The sequence below is a fragment of the Rana temporaria genome, chromosome 4, assembly GCF_905171775.1.
Source record: "Rana temporaria chromosome 4, aRanTem1.1, whole genome shotgun sequence".
NCBI lineage: Eukaryota > Metazoa > Chordata > Amphibia > Anura > Ranidae > Rana > Rana temporaria.
The window spans coordinates 279712706-279728573 of NC_053492.1; the positions used below are offsets into that span (position 1 = coordinate 279712706).

General features: G+C 39.3%; 1 protein-coding gene across 1 annotated transcript; it reads left to right on the plus strand.

Annotated features, from left to right (window-relative positions):
- Positions 1-1712: 1712 nt before the first annotated feature.
- FABP7 (fatty acid binding protein 7) lies at positions 1713-13583 on the plus strand. Its single transcript, XM_040350346.1, has 4 exons — positions 1713-1883; positions 2163-2335; positions 5815-5916; positions 13326-13583. The coding sequence occupies exons 1-4, from the start codon at positions 1811-1813 to the stop codon at positions 13374-13376; spliced, it is 399 nt and encodes a 132-aa protein (XP_040206280.1). The 5' UTR covers positions 1713-1810; the 3' UTR covers positions 13377-13583.
- The last annotated feature ends 2285 nt before the right edge of the window (positions 13584-15868 follow it).

The following is a 15868-nucleotide window of genomic DNA, read 5'->3' on the forward strand; positions in this document are numbered from 1 at the left end:
GCTTAGAGCTAAGCTTTAAATGCTATATCAGTATCCAAAATATGATTATAGTACAATTTCAAAGTCTGTGTAGCAGTTAATATTATAGCTGTTAATGTAAGTGTGACTGTTCGAAGCAGTAAATTGCAGTAGTGACAGGTATTAGTACAGCTGCTAGTCTAATGTGCAATATTCTGTATACAATATCAGTATACTTATTATCAGCAGCCAAATATATAGAATGTGTAGAAATTAATGAATTGTGGGGCATACACACGATCGGAATTTCCGATGGAAAAAGTCCGACTGACTTTTTCCATCAGAAATTCCGACCGCGTGTACGCCCCATCAGAGTAATTCCATCAGAAATTCCGATGAATTCCATCGGAGTTTACATAGAGAACATGTGGAATTCTGTCGGCACTCTGATGTGAATTTGGACGGACAAAGGTCCGATCGTGTGTACAGGGCATAAGATTGGCAGATTGTTAAATATACTGGGGCAGATCCACGTAGAATTGCATGGGCGCAGCGTATGTGAGATACGCTACGCTGCTGTAATTAACTTTTTGTAGCTTCGAATCCAGAATTAATTTGCGCCGTAAGTTACGGCGCGTAGTGTATCTCTCGCGGCTTAACGGCGCGTAATTCAAATCGGCGAGTAGGGGGCGCGTTTCATTTAAATGAAGCGCGTCCCCACGCCAAACCAACTGCGCATGCTCCGTTCCTAAATTTCCCGCCGTGCATTGCGCTAAATGACGTCGCAAGGACGTCATTTTTTTTACGTGGACGTAAATTACGTCCAGCCCGATTCACGGACGACGTACGCAAACGAAATACATTATTTTAAATTATACGCAGGAACGACGGCCATACTTAACATTGCATACGCCACCAAATAACAGCTTTAACTATACGCCGAAAAAAGCCGACTAGAGACGACGTAAAAAAATGCGACGGCCGATCGTACGTTCGTGGATCGTCGGAAATAGCTAATTTGCATACTCGACGCGGAAAACAACAGGAACGCCACCCAGCGGACGCCGAAGAATTGCATTAAGATCCGAAGGCGTACGAAGACGTACGCCTGTCGGATCTAACCCAGATGCCGTCGTATCTTGTTTTGAGGATTCAAAACAAAGATACGACGCGGGAAATTTGAAAGTACGCCGGCGTATCACTAGATACGCCGGCGTACTCTCTTTGTGGATCTGCCCCACTGTAATGAAAAACTTGACTGTTTAGCACACTCATTTTAATTTATTATCATGTTGGTAGGTGATCATCCTCATCTAGAGGACGATCAATGTAAATGAGTGTATTATATACCTTTAATTTGTATAAGCATGATTGCCTATCTATTTTGTAATCCTGTCATTAAGTTCATTCTAAACTTTTCCATTCTGCTTTTAATTTTCCATTCTGCATTCAAATACAACGTTTTCATAAAATGAGGCAAAATACTTATTACACCTCGTTCTGACTGTTTCCAGGCTCGCACATATGTAAAATGATAAAAGATAACTTTTCTCCCCTAAAATGACCTCTTTTGAAACGAATTCAAGGGCTGCGAGCCAAGCATTTAATTTCCTGACCCTTTGTTTGAGCCTGGAGTATTATCCATACCACGCCTCTTGCCAGGCTATTGGTGTTTGAGGATGGGTAGGATTGGACCCCTTTCTTCTAACAAAGGTCCAGCCCCCATCACCAGTTGCAAGTCTCCTAATAAGTAGGGCTGCCATGTATAGTAAGACAGAGCATCTCCTAAGCAAAGGAAAAGAAAGCCATTTAGACCTTACACTGTGCTCTCAATAACATCCCTGCTGCTAAAATGGTAGATGCTTTCTGTGCCACCTGGAAGCTGGTCGACAGCCAGAACTTTGATGAGTATATGAAAGCCCTAGGTGTGTGTTCTTCCTTTAATCTGCAGATTTGTACAGCATCTGCTCTAGATAACGGAGACTAAGTGCACTGAGCATCAAGCCAGCCTTTTGTAACTTGCCTCCTATTAACCACCCGCAGACTGCACTCATGCAGTTACTTGGCAGATAGTAGACGCTTCTGCTTATATGCTGGCTGGTCATTTAATCGCAGGAGAACTTTTACCTAAATATTTGCTTCCTAAATTGCATCCATACAATTATTTCCACAACTCTGACTGCTTACCTTTCTGTTCTCTGCAGGAGTTGGCTTTGCTACCAGACAGGTTGGCAATGTGACCAAACCCACCATCATCATTAGCCAAGAAGGTGACAAAGTGGTGATCAGGACCCAGAGTACGTTCAAGAACACAGAGATAAGCTTCAAGCTGGGGGAAGAATTTGATGAAGCCACAGCTGATGACAGAAACTGCAAGGTGAGAGCTGCGCAGAGTATAGAGGATCTTATACCAGATAAACTTGAGAAGGGGGTGGGGGGGGGGGGGTCACAAAGCAGCTACCTTTATGTGTGTTGAAGCTTGGAAACTAAAGTAGAAATTACTGTATTTTATCAATGTATTTTTAATCAAATAAATGCATTTTAAGTGTTTTAGGTACTTTACGTTGTTTATACAAGCTAGTTTGCTTTGCATATTTGATTATAGATCTATCAAAGTCACATTGCTTTTATTAGTGTATGAGCAAGAAATATACTTCTGAACGCTATAGTATGTATTTTTATACTTCATAAACAGTTGTCAGGTTATATTCTGATGCCCCGTACACACCATCACTTTATGTGATGAAAAAAAACGACGTTTTTTAAAACGTCACTTTAATTGACCGTGTGTGGGGGAAAACGTTGTTTTATGTCTTGTAAAAAAAGACCAAAAAAAATTGAAGCATGCTTCAATTTTATGTGTCGTTTTTCAAAACGTCGTTTTTTACTTCACAGAAATTGACCGTGTGTAGCAAAAAACGTTGTTTAAAACAACGTTTTTTCACCCGCGCATGCACAGAAGCTACTTATGAAGCAAGCTTCAAGGGAAAAAGTGGTGAGAACGTAACCTCGCTTTGCTAGAACATTGTGAAAAAACGATGGTGTGTAGGCAACTTCGTCTTTGAAAATTGAAGTTTCAAAAACGTAATTTTTTACTTCACAGAAAATGTCGTTTTTTTTCATCACATAAAGTGATGGTGTGTATGCGGCATTAGAGAGCTGAATTAGCATTTAAATGTCATCAGTTACAAAGCATTTGGAAATTGGAATTCAATAAAACATAAACTGTTGGAATTTTTTTTTTTTACAAAATATTAGAATACACTATATATACTGTATTTATTGGCGTATAACACTCACTTTTTTACCCTGAAAATAGAGGGTAAACTGTGCCTGCGTGTTATATGCAGGGGGCTGTGGATTTTTTTCCCCCTGAAACTTCCCTCTTAAAGTTAGGGTGCGTGTTATATGCCTGTGCGTGTTGTACGCCGATAAATACGGTAAGTAGATTTTAGCTACAACACGAGGGTTCGTGTACCACCGCACCTAAGCCAACTGGTCTTAAAACCTAACTTTTTTTAGTTCACAAATAAAATATTGAAAAAGTGTGTGAAAGAATGTATCGGGTTTTTACTTAAAAGGGTCACCTCAAAAAATGAAAGAGGAGAGATTACCACGGTGGTCACTATCTAACCATGGGTCTTTAATACTGCAAATATCTTCCCTGCTTCTAATCTGAACAGGATCTCTCTGGCTGTATAGTAGAACTATCTGATCTGCTGGCTTTGCGGCAAGGAGGCTACTTTAATACCCTACCTGCCAATACGATAGATAACCTTGCCGGGTAGGTTAATTTGCTTCTGTCTAAAATTGACCCTAGTATATGAATGTGATTTCGGGACCTTAGATTGTAAGCTCCTTGACGGTAGGGACCGATGTGAATGTACAATGTTTATGTAAAGCGCTGCGTAAATTGACGGCGCTATATAAATACCATAAATAATAATAACCCGACAGATGGCTATAAGCTGTTTAAAATAAATATCTTTCAACATTTCTACAGCTCAGCTCAGAAGTAGGGAAGATATTTGCAGTATTAAAGACCCATGGTTATATAGTGACCGCCGTGATAATCTCTCATCTTTAATTTTTTGAGGTGATCCGGCACGATATATTCTTTGACACACTTTTTCAGTATTTTATTTGTGAACGAATACAAGTTAGGTTTTAAGACCAGTTGGCTTAGGTGCGGTGGGACACGCACCCTCGTGTTGTAGTTAAAATAGCATTGTCAGACGTTGGTCACTATAAAATTTAGGCATTGTTATTGGGAAAAATGTAGAAGTATCTGTTCTTAGCGCCAATAACAAAGTCCACATTAGTTTAATCTATTGGCTTCATTTGATAAGCAGTACTTTTTTTTTTACTAGCGTTAACTGTTGACCATTTAACTTGTTAACAATTTTTAAGCTATCAGTTTAGTTATGCTGTGATATAATTTTATTTTGGCATGCCAATTATGTAATTGATGGAAATCATAAAATAGTGGATGCGGTTTATTTGCCAAACTTGAGAGTGGAGTTATGCTGTATGAAAAACTGTTTTCAGATTGTTTATCTGCTGTTATTATGCATGGTAGTATAATGGGTTATAATTTATTCTTATAGTTAAAATCTCTTCTAGAGTCCAATAATAAAGTTGCTGAAACCTAATTATTGTTAATGGGGTTGATTTACTAAAGGAAATGAGCCAATTCAGAAAAGTGTATGTTCACTCCGTTTTGTAAATAAGGTCAAGCTGTGTTCATGTGCTAGGGAAGTTATAAAAACTGGACTTTTATGTGCATGTGATTGGATGATTGAAGTAAGCACAGCTTCATTTTACAAAGCTAAGTGAACAATAATTTTTCAAAATAACATTAAAGTTGTTTTTAAACCCCCACCTTTCAAGAAATGTCCCCCCCCCCACACACACACACATTTCAAATTCCTGATTTGTGCTTGCTGTACCATTTACTTGTATCAAAAAATATCCCGTTCTCTTTGTATTGCTTCCTTTATGTTAAATCCCTGGTGTTTCTGCTAGTCCCTCTGCTTTCCTATTAAATATTGAAAACATTAAGCAGGAGAGCTCACTGTGGTCAGTTATTTCGCTGTGCTGCTCTCCTCCAATGATCAGACTTGTCCTAACCCCCCCCCCCCCCCCCAAAGCTCTTATGCAGCAGAGGAAATAGGATCACTTAGAAAAAAAAGGGGGGGGGATTTATAATGTTTTATTTTTTATTGTTTTTATATCTATACACAAATGTTTGTCTTTCATTTCAATCTTAATGGAGTGTTTTAAAAGGTGATTGTTTACAGTCACTTTAAATTTAAGTAAAGCTTCACCAGAAAAGGAAAGTTCTAATTTTCCGACCACCGACCACCCCCCACCCCCCCAACACACACACTTCTACCTCATTTCGATTTTTTTTTTCCTGGGAGTGGTTACCTATTTCTGCTAGGTACCTCCTTCCGCTTTCACTTGGCTCACCTAAGTGATCTGAGCAGAAGTTTGGCCCCTCTCTTCCCCACCCACATCCTCCTGAAATACATGTCCCAGGGGGCTACAGATCCTTCAGTAAGCACAACGCAACTCGTGCATATGCAGCGGGAGCTGGCTGTTGAGCCACAGGAAGTCAGAAAGTTTCCCTTACTTAACATGACAGTTATGGGGTCCATGAAGAACCAGCCTGGCCTGGTAGGTGTCTGCATAATAAAAGTCAACGGCTACAGTATTTGCTCTTCTTTAAGTGAATAGCCTCTATTCGTTTTGTAAAACAGCCTACTGCACTTATCAAGGTAAATGCTGATTTGTATTAGATTTTTAACCTTAGACTGTTCCTACATTTTGATAACTCATTTATATTCTTGACAGTCTATTGTATCACTGGAAGGAGATAATTTAGTCCATGTGCAGAAGTGGGATGGTAAAGAAACAAAATTTGTAAGGGAAATAAAGGACGGCAAAATGACTATGGTGAGTATATAAAAGCACAGAAGATTATAATGTATCTGAAATTTGATATTTATTTTATTTATTCATTGCAGGTACTTATATATGCAGCAATTTACATATATATTGTACATTCACATCAGTCCCTGTCCCCCAGGAGTTTACAATCTAAGGTCCCTAACTCACATTCATGCATACATATACCAGGGGCCAATTTAGGCAGGAGCCAATTAACCTACCAGCATGTCTTTGGAGTGTTGGAGGAAATCAGAGTACCAGAGGAATCCCATGCAGGCACAGGGAGAACATGCCAGCTCCAGGCAGGTAGTGCTGTGGTTATGATTTGAACCAGAAACCCTAGTGCTGCTAGGACATTAGATATAGTATATGCAGGGTCCTGAGTTAAGTTACACTTTAACCACTTAAGACCCGGACCTTTAGGCAGCTAAAGAACCTGGCCAGTTTTTGCGATTTGGCACTGCGTCGCTTTAACTGACAATTGCGCGGTCGTGCGACTTGGCTCCCAAACAAAATTGGCGTCCTTTTTTTCCTACAAATAGAGCTTTCTTTTGGTGGTATTTGATCATCTCTGCGGTTTTTATTGTTAGCGCTATAAACAAAAATAGAGCAATATTGCTCTAATAATGCAATATTTTTTACTTTTTGCTATAATAAATATCCCCCAAAAATATATAAAAACATTTTTTCCCTCAGTTTAGGCCGCTACGTATTCTTCTACCTATTTTTGGTAAAAAAAATCACAATAAGCGTTTATCGATTGGTTTGTGCAAAATTTATAGCGTTTACAAAATAAGGGATAATTTTATTGTATTTGTATTAATTTTTTTTTTTTTTTTACTACTAATGGCGGCGATCAGCGTTTTTTTTTTTCGTGACTGCGACATTATGGCGGACACTTCAGAAAATGTTTACACATTTTTGGGATCATTGTAATTTTCACAGCAAAAAATGCATTAAAAATGCATTGTTTACTGTGAAAATATCAATTGCAGTTTTGGAGTTAACCACAAGGGGGCACTGAAGGGGTTAAGTGACCTCATTTGTGTTTCTAACTGTAGGGGGGTGTGGCTGTAGGTGTGACGTCATTGATTGTGTTTCCCTATAAAAGGAAACACACGATCAATGACGGCGCCACAGTGAAGAACGGGGAGCTGTGTTTACACACAGCTCTCCCCGTTCTTCAGCTCCGGGGACCAATCGCGGGACTCCAGCAGCGATCGGGTCCACGGGTCCCGCGGTCACGGAGCTTCGGACCGGGTCACGGGCGCGCTCCCACGACCCACGGCTGGGCACTTAAAGAGGACGTACCTATACGTGTGCCCAGCCTTGCCATTCTGCTGACGTATATGTGCAGGAGGCGGTCCTTAAGTGGTTAAGAACTAATTCGGAAACATAAAATTCCATGGTAGAGCTGGCTGGGTAAGGGTATCTAGGTGCAGGGAGCTCTCCAAAGCTAACCACCTATAAGGGGTAGAAATGTGATTTCATTTAAATTATGGGCACAGGAAAACCCTTTAAGAAACTAGGGGGGACAATTATATTTTATTTTTATATTAAAATGTATATACTGTATATACCCGAGTATAAGCCAAGTTTTTCAGCACATTTTTTTTGTGTGCTGAAAATGCCCCCCTCGGCTTATACCTTTTTGCACCTGATCTCCCAGACTTTGGGGACCCGGTACTGACTAGCCGTAGGTCCCCTGGACCCCAATTCTGGCACACATGTAGCCGCACTCCACTCTTGTTCGATTTTTAACATGTGAATAAATATAATTTTTTACTACATGGTATCACTTCTCCGTTTCTGAGCTGCGCAATAACCCCATTTGGGAAAATTCCTTCAACATGTAGCCGCACTCTTCCTCTACAAGTGTGCAAAGTTTGTTGTCTGGGGACCTATGGCCAGGGAGCACCGATTTTTCAAAGGTGGGCACCCCTTCCATAGACTCCCATGTTAAATGGTAATTTCTCTGGTGACTTTGGCGACCCGGTACCAGCCAGTCGTAGGTATGGGCACAGTGAGGCATGGGCATAGTGAGGCATGCACACAGTGAGGCACAGTGAGGCAGATGGACACCCTAGGCTTATACTCGAGTCAATATGTTTTCCCAGTTTTTTTGTGGTAAAATTAGGTGCCTTGGCTTATACTTGAGTATATACGGTATAAGTATTGCATAAAAAATATAAGCTCTAATGAGCAGGACCCTCTGATTCCTCTTGTACCACATTGTAATGTAACTGTAATGTCTGCCTTAATTTTGTTCAGCGCTGCACAAATTGTTGGCGCTATATAAATCCTGTATTATAATAATAATAATATTGGTAAATCAACCAAGAGATTCTTTAATTGCCTCTATCTATTTGTTAAGCTTATTGGAGTGTTGAGTAGAAAAGTGGGTTACTCCTTTTCAAGACATCTGGGACTCCATGAAAATCCTGAAAATAGCATTGACCACTTAGGCCAAGAATCTGATTAGGCCAATAATTTGAATATATCCTTTTATAAGCTTATCCTTCAGGTCTTTATGAAGTTGATTGCAAGCATATAGACATTTGAATGAATAAAGTGAATGATGAGCGCAAAGATAAATGGAATATTGCACATAAACAAATCAATTATGTGAACGATTGAAAGAATAATCCATATGATCCTCTAAATGAGGAAATAACACAAAAAACTGTAAACACCGCTAATGCCTTATAACGGCTTAAGTGATGTGCAAACAAAGGTAATTAATACAATGAAGTGTCCCAAATAAAATAAATATATAATATATGTGTATAAAGTGTCCCAAGTGACAACAATGAAATAATCAAATAATCCGTGTATTATTTCATTGTTGTCACTTGGGACACTTTATACACATATATTATATATTTATTTTATTTGGGACACTTCATTGTATTAATTACCTTTGTTTGCACATCACTTAAGCCGTTATAAGGCATTAGCGGTGTTTACAGTTTTTTGTGTTATTTCCTCATTTAGAGGATCATATGGATTATTCTTTCAATCGTTCACATAATTGATTTGTTTATGTGCAATATTCCATTTATCTTTGCGCTCATCATTCACTTTATTCATCCAATTTTTTGTTGTTAGCACAATTTAGATATGAGCTGCATTGAGTTTTTTATCTATATTTTGTCAGCACTTTTTTTATCCTCACCTTGTTAGCATTGGCTAGCGCTTTAGTCACCCCCTTTTTTATATAGACATTTGAATTGCAGAGGGTCTGGTGATTCCCAGACTTTAGAGTGAATCTACTTAGGTTAACCCAAATTAGTTAATCACTAGCTCAGTAATTATGTTAAAGCCATCTGTGTTGAAATAAGACATACTCATTAGTGTTGAGCAGAATATGCCATATTCGATTTCGCGATATATCTCGAATATATATTCGAATATTCGAGATATATTCGCTAAATTCGAATATTCGTGATATTTTATCGAAAGTAAATGATTGCGATTTTTCGCTATTGCGAATGCGAAAATAATTGCGATTTTTTGATAACTGCGGTAGGAGCACTCTGATTGGCTCAGAATATTCGTGATATTTTATCGAAATATCGCAACATGCGAATGCGATATTTATTGCGCAATTTCGAGAAATGCTGGAGGAGCGCTCTGATTGGCTCAGAATATTCGTGATATTTTATCGAAATATCGCAACATGCGAATGCGATATTTATTGCGCAATTTCGAGAAATGCTGTAGGAGCACTCTGATTGGCTCAGAATATTCGTGATATTTTACAATACAAAATAATTGCGAATATTCGGCAAATGCGGAAGGAGCACTCTGATTGGCTCAGAATATTCTTGATATTTTACAATACAAAATAATTGCGAATATTCGGCAAATGCAGAAGGAGCACTCTGATTGGCTCAGAATATTCTTGATATTTTACAATACAAAATAATTGCGAATATTCGGCAAATGCAGAAGGAGCACTCTGATTGGCTCAGAATATTCTTGATATTTTACAATACAAAATAATTGCGAATATTCGGCAAATGCGGAAGGAGCACTCTGATTGGCTCAGAATATTCTTGATATTTTACAATAGAAAATAAAAAGTGTTTTGCATTGGTGGTGATTCTTTACTCTATCCATCTGTCACAGCCGTTTGTCAATCAAACACCTTAAAGATTGAACACGTTCATGCTGCATGCTTTGGACTTTTTTTCACTTCACATATCAAAGACATTTTTATGAAAGATTATTTTTCTATTATTGGGACTATATTTCTTTATATATTTGTTTCACTGTGTATTTCACAAGTTATTTGCGCTTGCTTATTTTATAATTTGCCCACATGTCTTGTCACTAGACATATTTTTTATTCTTGTAGAGCGACTCCATTTTCTGTCTTGTATTAATTTATGTTGTATAACATTTTTGAGTTGCTGCTGTATTCTCCCCTTTTTTAAGGTATGCGCAATTTTTTCCTTCTTACAAAAAATAATAATATCAAACATACAAATATTCATAACATACACATACACATACACAAAGCCCCCCCCTTTTGCATCAGAGACAATCAGAGTTCTCCTACCACAGTTATCGAAAATTCGCAATCATTTTCGCATTCGCAATAGCGAAAAATCGCAATTTTTTTTTTTTCAATTTGGCAACATAATAGGATCGCCTCAGCTTAGCTACTCGGCCCAGGGTCTCTAATCATACCAGCAATGCTTTTAGACGTCGATAGGATGTGATCTGTTTTAAAAATCAAATTGAAAAAATGCGAATATTCGGAATTGCGAATATTCACCGCGAAATTCGAAATATAGCGCGATTTCTCGAATATGCTATATTCGAGTCGAATATTCGCAATGCGAATATTCGTGAGCAACACTAATACTCATATGGTCTTTACATCACTACCACCAGTTCTTATGGTACAATACCAAGCCGAAAATCCAATCATTTATCAGCTGAAGAGATATCCTTAGTTGTATGACACTTTGTCTTGTGTAGAACATCAGGTAATCACAGAAGTGTAGAGAACATTATAGTTTAATTCTAGAAGCTTTGAATAGTGCTGAATCACTAGTTGCTCGTCACCTAAGCACCCTTGGATTTTGCTGTATCTGCTGAGCCAGGCACTAAGGAAATCTATGCTACAGCTCAGTATTTAGGCTAATTGGTTTTCAGCCATTTGCAATTCGGTCTGTTTATTCTAAAGGCCCAGGTTTTTAGTTGTTTAGTAGTATAACATTAAACCCCTTGTTAACAGTTTCTCCTTTGGGATGCCTTGATTTCAATATATTCAGCATAAGACAGCCGTGAACAAGGAATTCATCCGCTCTGCTACTATTCTTATGCTTCTAAAGCTCTTCTACAATCTTTTTGAACAATCTCCTTTAGACCCACCAACAAGTATGTAGTGCACAAGCCTGTCTGATTGGATAGTTTAGGTAGGTCCTCATATTACATAGTTTTGGTAAATATAAAGTTGAATATACAAGGATTGTATAGTGAGCCCAAAAGACTATTATTTCTTTCATGTACCTAAACCTCTAATGAAAAGAAGATACTATATATGTAAAAAGCCTTGCACTAAATACTAAAGGAACACACGATCGGATTAAAATCCAAAGTACAAACAAGCATGCTTCGAACCAATGCTAAACCATAAGACAACATTAGCAGAAGTTGCCCAAAGGGTGGCGCTAAAGAGCAGAAAAACCATGTAGTTTCATGAATGTTGGCTGAAAAAGTTCTGCCGTCTGTATGCAGAACAAGTTCACGGCCAACGCCCTTCAGAAACCATTCCATGCATTAGTAAGATGGAAAACTGATTGTGTGTACGAGGCTTAAGTATTGCACTAATACTTTATAATCAGTTACAGTTGTTGTTTCCTTTTGGGATAAAGGCTTTACATAGATCATTTAAAGCAATCAGTGTAAGCACCCCTGTAGTGTCAAACAATTTGTCTCATCTCTGTAACTGATATTTTCTGCTGGAGAGCTTGTTCTTTTGAAAAAAATAAATAAAAAACAGACCTACTGGCTTGATCAAAATATGAAAATATAAGAAAGAAAGCCTTTTGGAAAATTAGAAAAAAACAAAAAACAAATGCAGCCATCACACCTAAGAATTGGTATGCTGCAATATAATAAATGTTAGCTTTTGGGTTTATTATCACTTTAGGGTTCACATATGTGTGAATTGGATGTGGTGTTCGCCTGACATGTGAGTGTGACCGGCGCTCAATAGAGCTAGTCCACACATGTCTGGGGCAGTCACGGTGTGATTTCCAAAAGCGTCCTGTGCGTTTCTGGGTCTGGTGCAGGTAAAAATGCGGACCTGAATCGCACCTGAACCATCAAACAGAAACGCACCAGGCCCCAGGCTGGAAACCACGACCACACATATGTGAACCCAGCCTAAAAGTGGTTGTAAAGTCACATTCTAAACTTACTGGTATACCCCCTGGTTTATAAAGACATAAACAGTACATACTGTACATTGTGTGCATTTTTTAAAAATGATGCCAAATAACTTTTTTCACACTGCTGTTGTGAGGTCACATGATTCCCCTCCGCTCTCCTTCCCTGATCTAAGGAGAGCAGGGGGAGGGGCTGAAATTCCCCTCCGACGTCAGCCAGCCAGTAAAGGGAGATAATGTGACTGCACTGCGGCAGTGTGAGAGAAGGTATTTAGCATTATCATTTTCAAAAGACACAAAAACTGTAGTTTATGTCTTTATAAAGCAAATGGGGATACAAGTCATTGTGTTAGGTATTGCAGCGGAATAGTGGCAGAAGGGAAGGGGCGGGGAGGAGATCGGCTCTCACACTGACTAGGAAATGACAGTTAGGGAGGAGGAGAGGGGAGAGACTCAGAACACACAGAGGGATGATGGAGGCATGTAAACTGACCACTGTATCATAGGTTTGAAAGCCATAATTACTGTGGTCAGTACACACAGGAGCACACAGAAACAGACAGGATCAACCAGGTATTTTACAGCATAGGATGGGACAAATTACACTGCAGAAGCACTATGTTATATATCATACTTTAAAGGAACAATCATTTTTGTTTAGGGTTACAATCACTTTATGGAGTCAGTGCAATTTTTTACTGTATATTTTTTTCAGAACATTATTATCATTGTAATTGTATTATTTGTTTAATTTTGTGATTATTACTGAAGAGTGAAGAAAATGTTGTTATATAGGATAACACGCTCTACAAACTACTAATCATGCTAATATACGATGAGCTGTAGGTATAAATGTATTTAGTTGGGGATTTCCTAGAACCTAAAACCTATTTCAAGAGTTCCCCAAGGGTAAAAAAAAAATTGAGAAACACTGATATACAGTATGATGAATCACTGTCTTGTATATAAAAATGTATAAATGGATCTTTTTTTTTTTTATTCTTTCTGCAGACTCTTACTTTTGGCGATATTGTCTCTGTTCGTCAGTATGAGAAGGCATAGTCTGGAACCTGTATTCTGCTCATCATCCACAGAAGTGTTATTCCTCTTCTATGAACTGAACATGCTGCATCTTAACAACCTTTTTTTTTTATATACCCAAAACCATTCCATGTATTTCTGATCTGTGTACACTACCAAATTGACAACTTTGTATTTTCACTGAAGATGAAACTGTAACAACTTTTTATTAAAAAAATAAAAAGTATATTCTTATGCATTGTGCTAGCTGTTTTTATATAATTTTTGTTTATCTGTCATATTGTGCTTATTTTTTTGTGGCTGGTTGGATTATGCTGGGAATGCGGAATGGATATCATAAAACTGAATTCCAGTGCCAAAACCTTTGCTTAAATATAATGTTCAATAGCTACAAATAGTATAAATACACTTTGTGCATACCAAATGTCTTAACAAATACAGATATTGCCTTGTAAAAGTAGCAGTGACATCATCACAGTGCTGCGCATAGCCACCAACCTACCAGATTGACACAACATCCAAAATTTACTGGCACAGCCAAGTTTTTACTGGCATTTCCAGAAGTTACAAAATTACAGTTTTAAGTGCAAATTTCAGTATTTAGGCCACAAACAAGTACAATGTGCAATTGGCAATGTGAAGGTAGATAGTATTAAAAAAAAAAAATATTTGTTATTTTATTTTCGATATACAGTAGTACCTTGGATTGCGAGCACAATTTGTTCCAGAAGCATGCTTGTAATAAAAAACACTCGTATATCACAGCGAGTTTCCCCATAGGAATCAATGGAAAATCAGATAATTTGTTCCAGTGTCACTGCTAGGGTATGCAGTACCGCATGTGACCAGAGGTGGGTGGGCCCCAGTGAGACCACTTGGAGATGCCCAGAGACTCTCCGAGTGTCACTGGCGCCCCCGCACATCTGGCTACATGTGGTACTGCACACCCCAGAGGCTTGAATCCTGCTCGTCTTGTGAGACAACGCTTGCAAATCAAGTCAGGATTTGAAAAAAAAAACAGCTTGTAAACCACGTTACTCGCAATCTGAGGTTTAACTGTAGTAAGTAAGTAGCTCAGCGACAGGACTCATTAGAATGGGCAGGCATGCACACATGAAATTGACTCTAACAATAACACTGACACAGGGGTGGACTGACCAATCGGGTACTCGGGCACTGACCGAGGGCCCCATGCCACTAGGGGGCCCCCATCAGGTTTACCAGCCTCAGTAAAACCAGGGACAGTATATAAAAACTGTGTTGTTTTTTTTTTAAATCCCAAGATTATAGCTGCCCTGCCTCTCCAGTACCATTTCAGTGTGTGTATGTGTATTCTGTGTGTATGTATACTGTGTGTCTGTGTGTATACTGTGTGGCCCCATAATCTATTGCCCGCGGGCCCCATAATCTCCTATTGCCCGGGGGCCTCATGAGCAGCACAGATGATGATGACAATTCACTGACATGACACTTCCCTTCCTGAGTCACAGTGACAGTCTCCCTCCACGCCAGGTGGTCCCTTCAGTCCAAACAGCACTGACAGTCCCACTCCCGGCTTGCCTTGCTCACGCTTTGCAGACCTACACATGAGGCTCCGGCTGCTCCGCTTGGCTCCCTTGTGCCATTACATCACACAACACACTCAGGCACCGCCTCTGCCTGACCCGCTCAAATACTTTGTAGCAGGCACTTGGATGGTGTCTACCAGCTCCAGACGGGAGCTGCGCATATGCAGTTCCGAGCCGAGCATGACACCCATATTTTTTACTGGCAACCTTTTCCTGTCACTGGCAGGAGAAAAGTGCCCATTTTCTACTGGCTGCCAGTAAACATCCTGGTGGTTGGCAACACTAGCACAAAGTCAGTGCAGAGAGCAGAGCTTTAGGAGGGCCCAGTAGGCCCCACCCACTAAAGGCTGCCTACAGAAAACTACAGGTAGGGGGTGGAGATAGGACCAATCATCCTGCACAAGGAGAGAAGGCAGTAGTGACCGGTCTTTATTATAGAAATCTCCTGCACAAATGACAAGTTTCACACTCAATTTTTGCACAAATCTGGAAGAAATACAAAAAGCACACCAAGATTCAAGTGAGAATACACACATCTCTTGTATTTAGGCGGAGTTGAGTGAGTGAAAAACTTATATAGCGCAACACATGCGAGCTGAATCGCCTCTGGGCGCTGTATCCATTCCATGAGTAAAACCCTTTGACCTCAGAAGAGATGGGTTTTAATCCTTCTCCTGAAGGCCAAGTGGTCCAACTCCAATCGAATGGTGGTTGGTAGAGCGTTCCACTGTCGGGGTCCCTGGACTGTAAACCTTCGATCTCCTTTGGACTTGTATCTGGCTTTGGGTATCTGGACAAGGTTTTGATTGGTGGATCGCAGAATATGATTGGGGTTATGAGCTTTTATTTTTTCGCATAAGGTTATACAAACCTTTCCCTTGCTCTGTTTTCTCCCTGTTCACTTTCCCGAGCTCCGAGTTAAAATCCACGAGGTCTTTGTCGTTG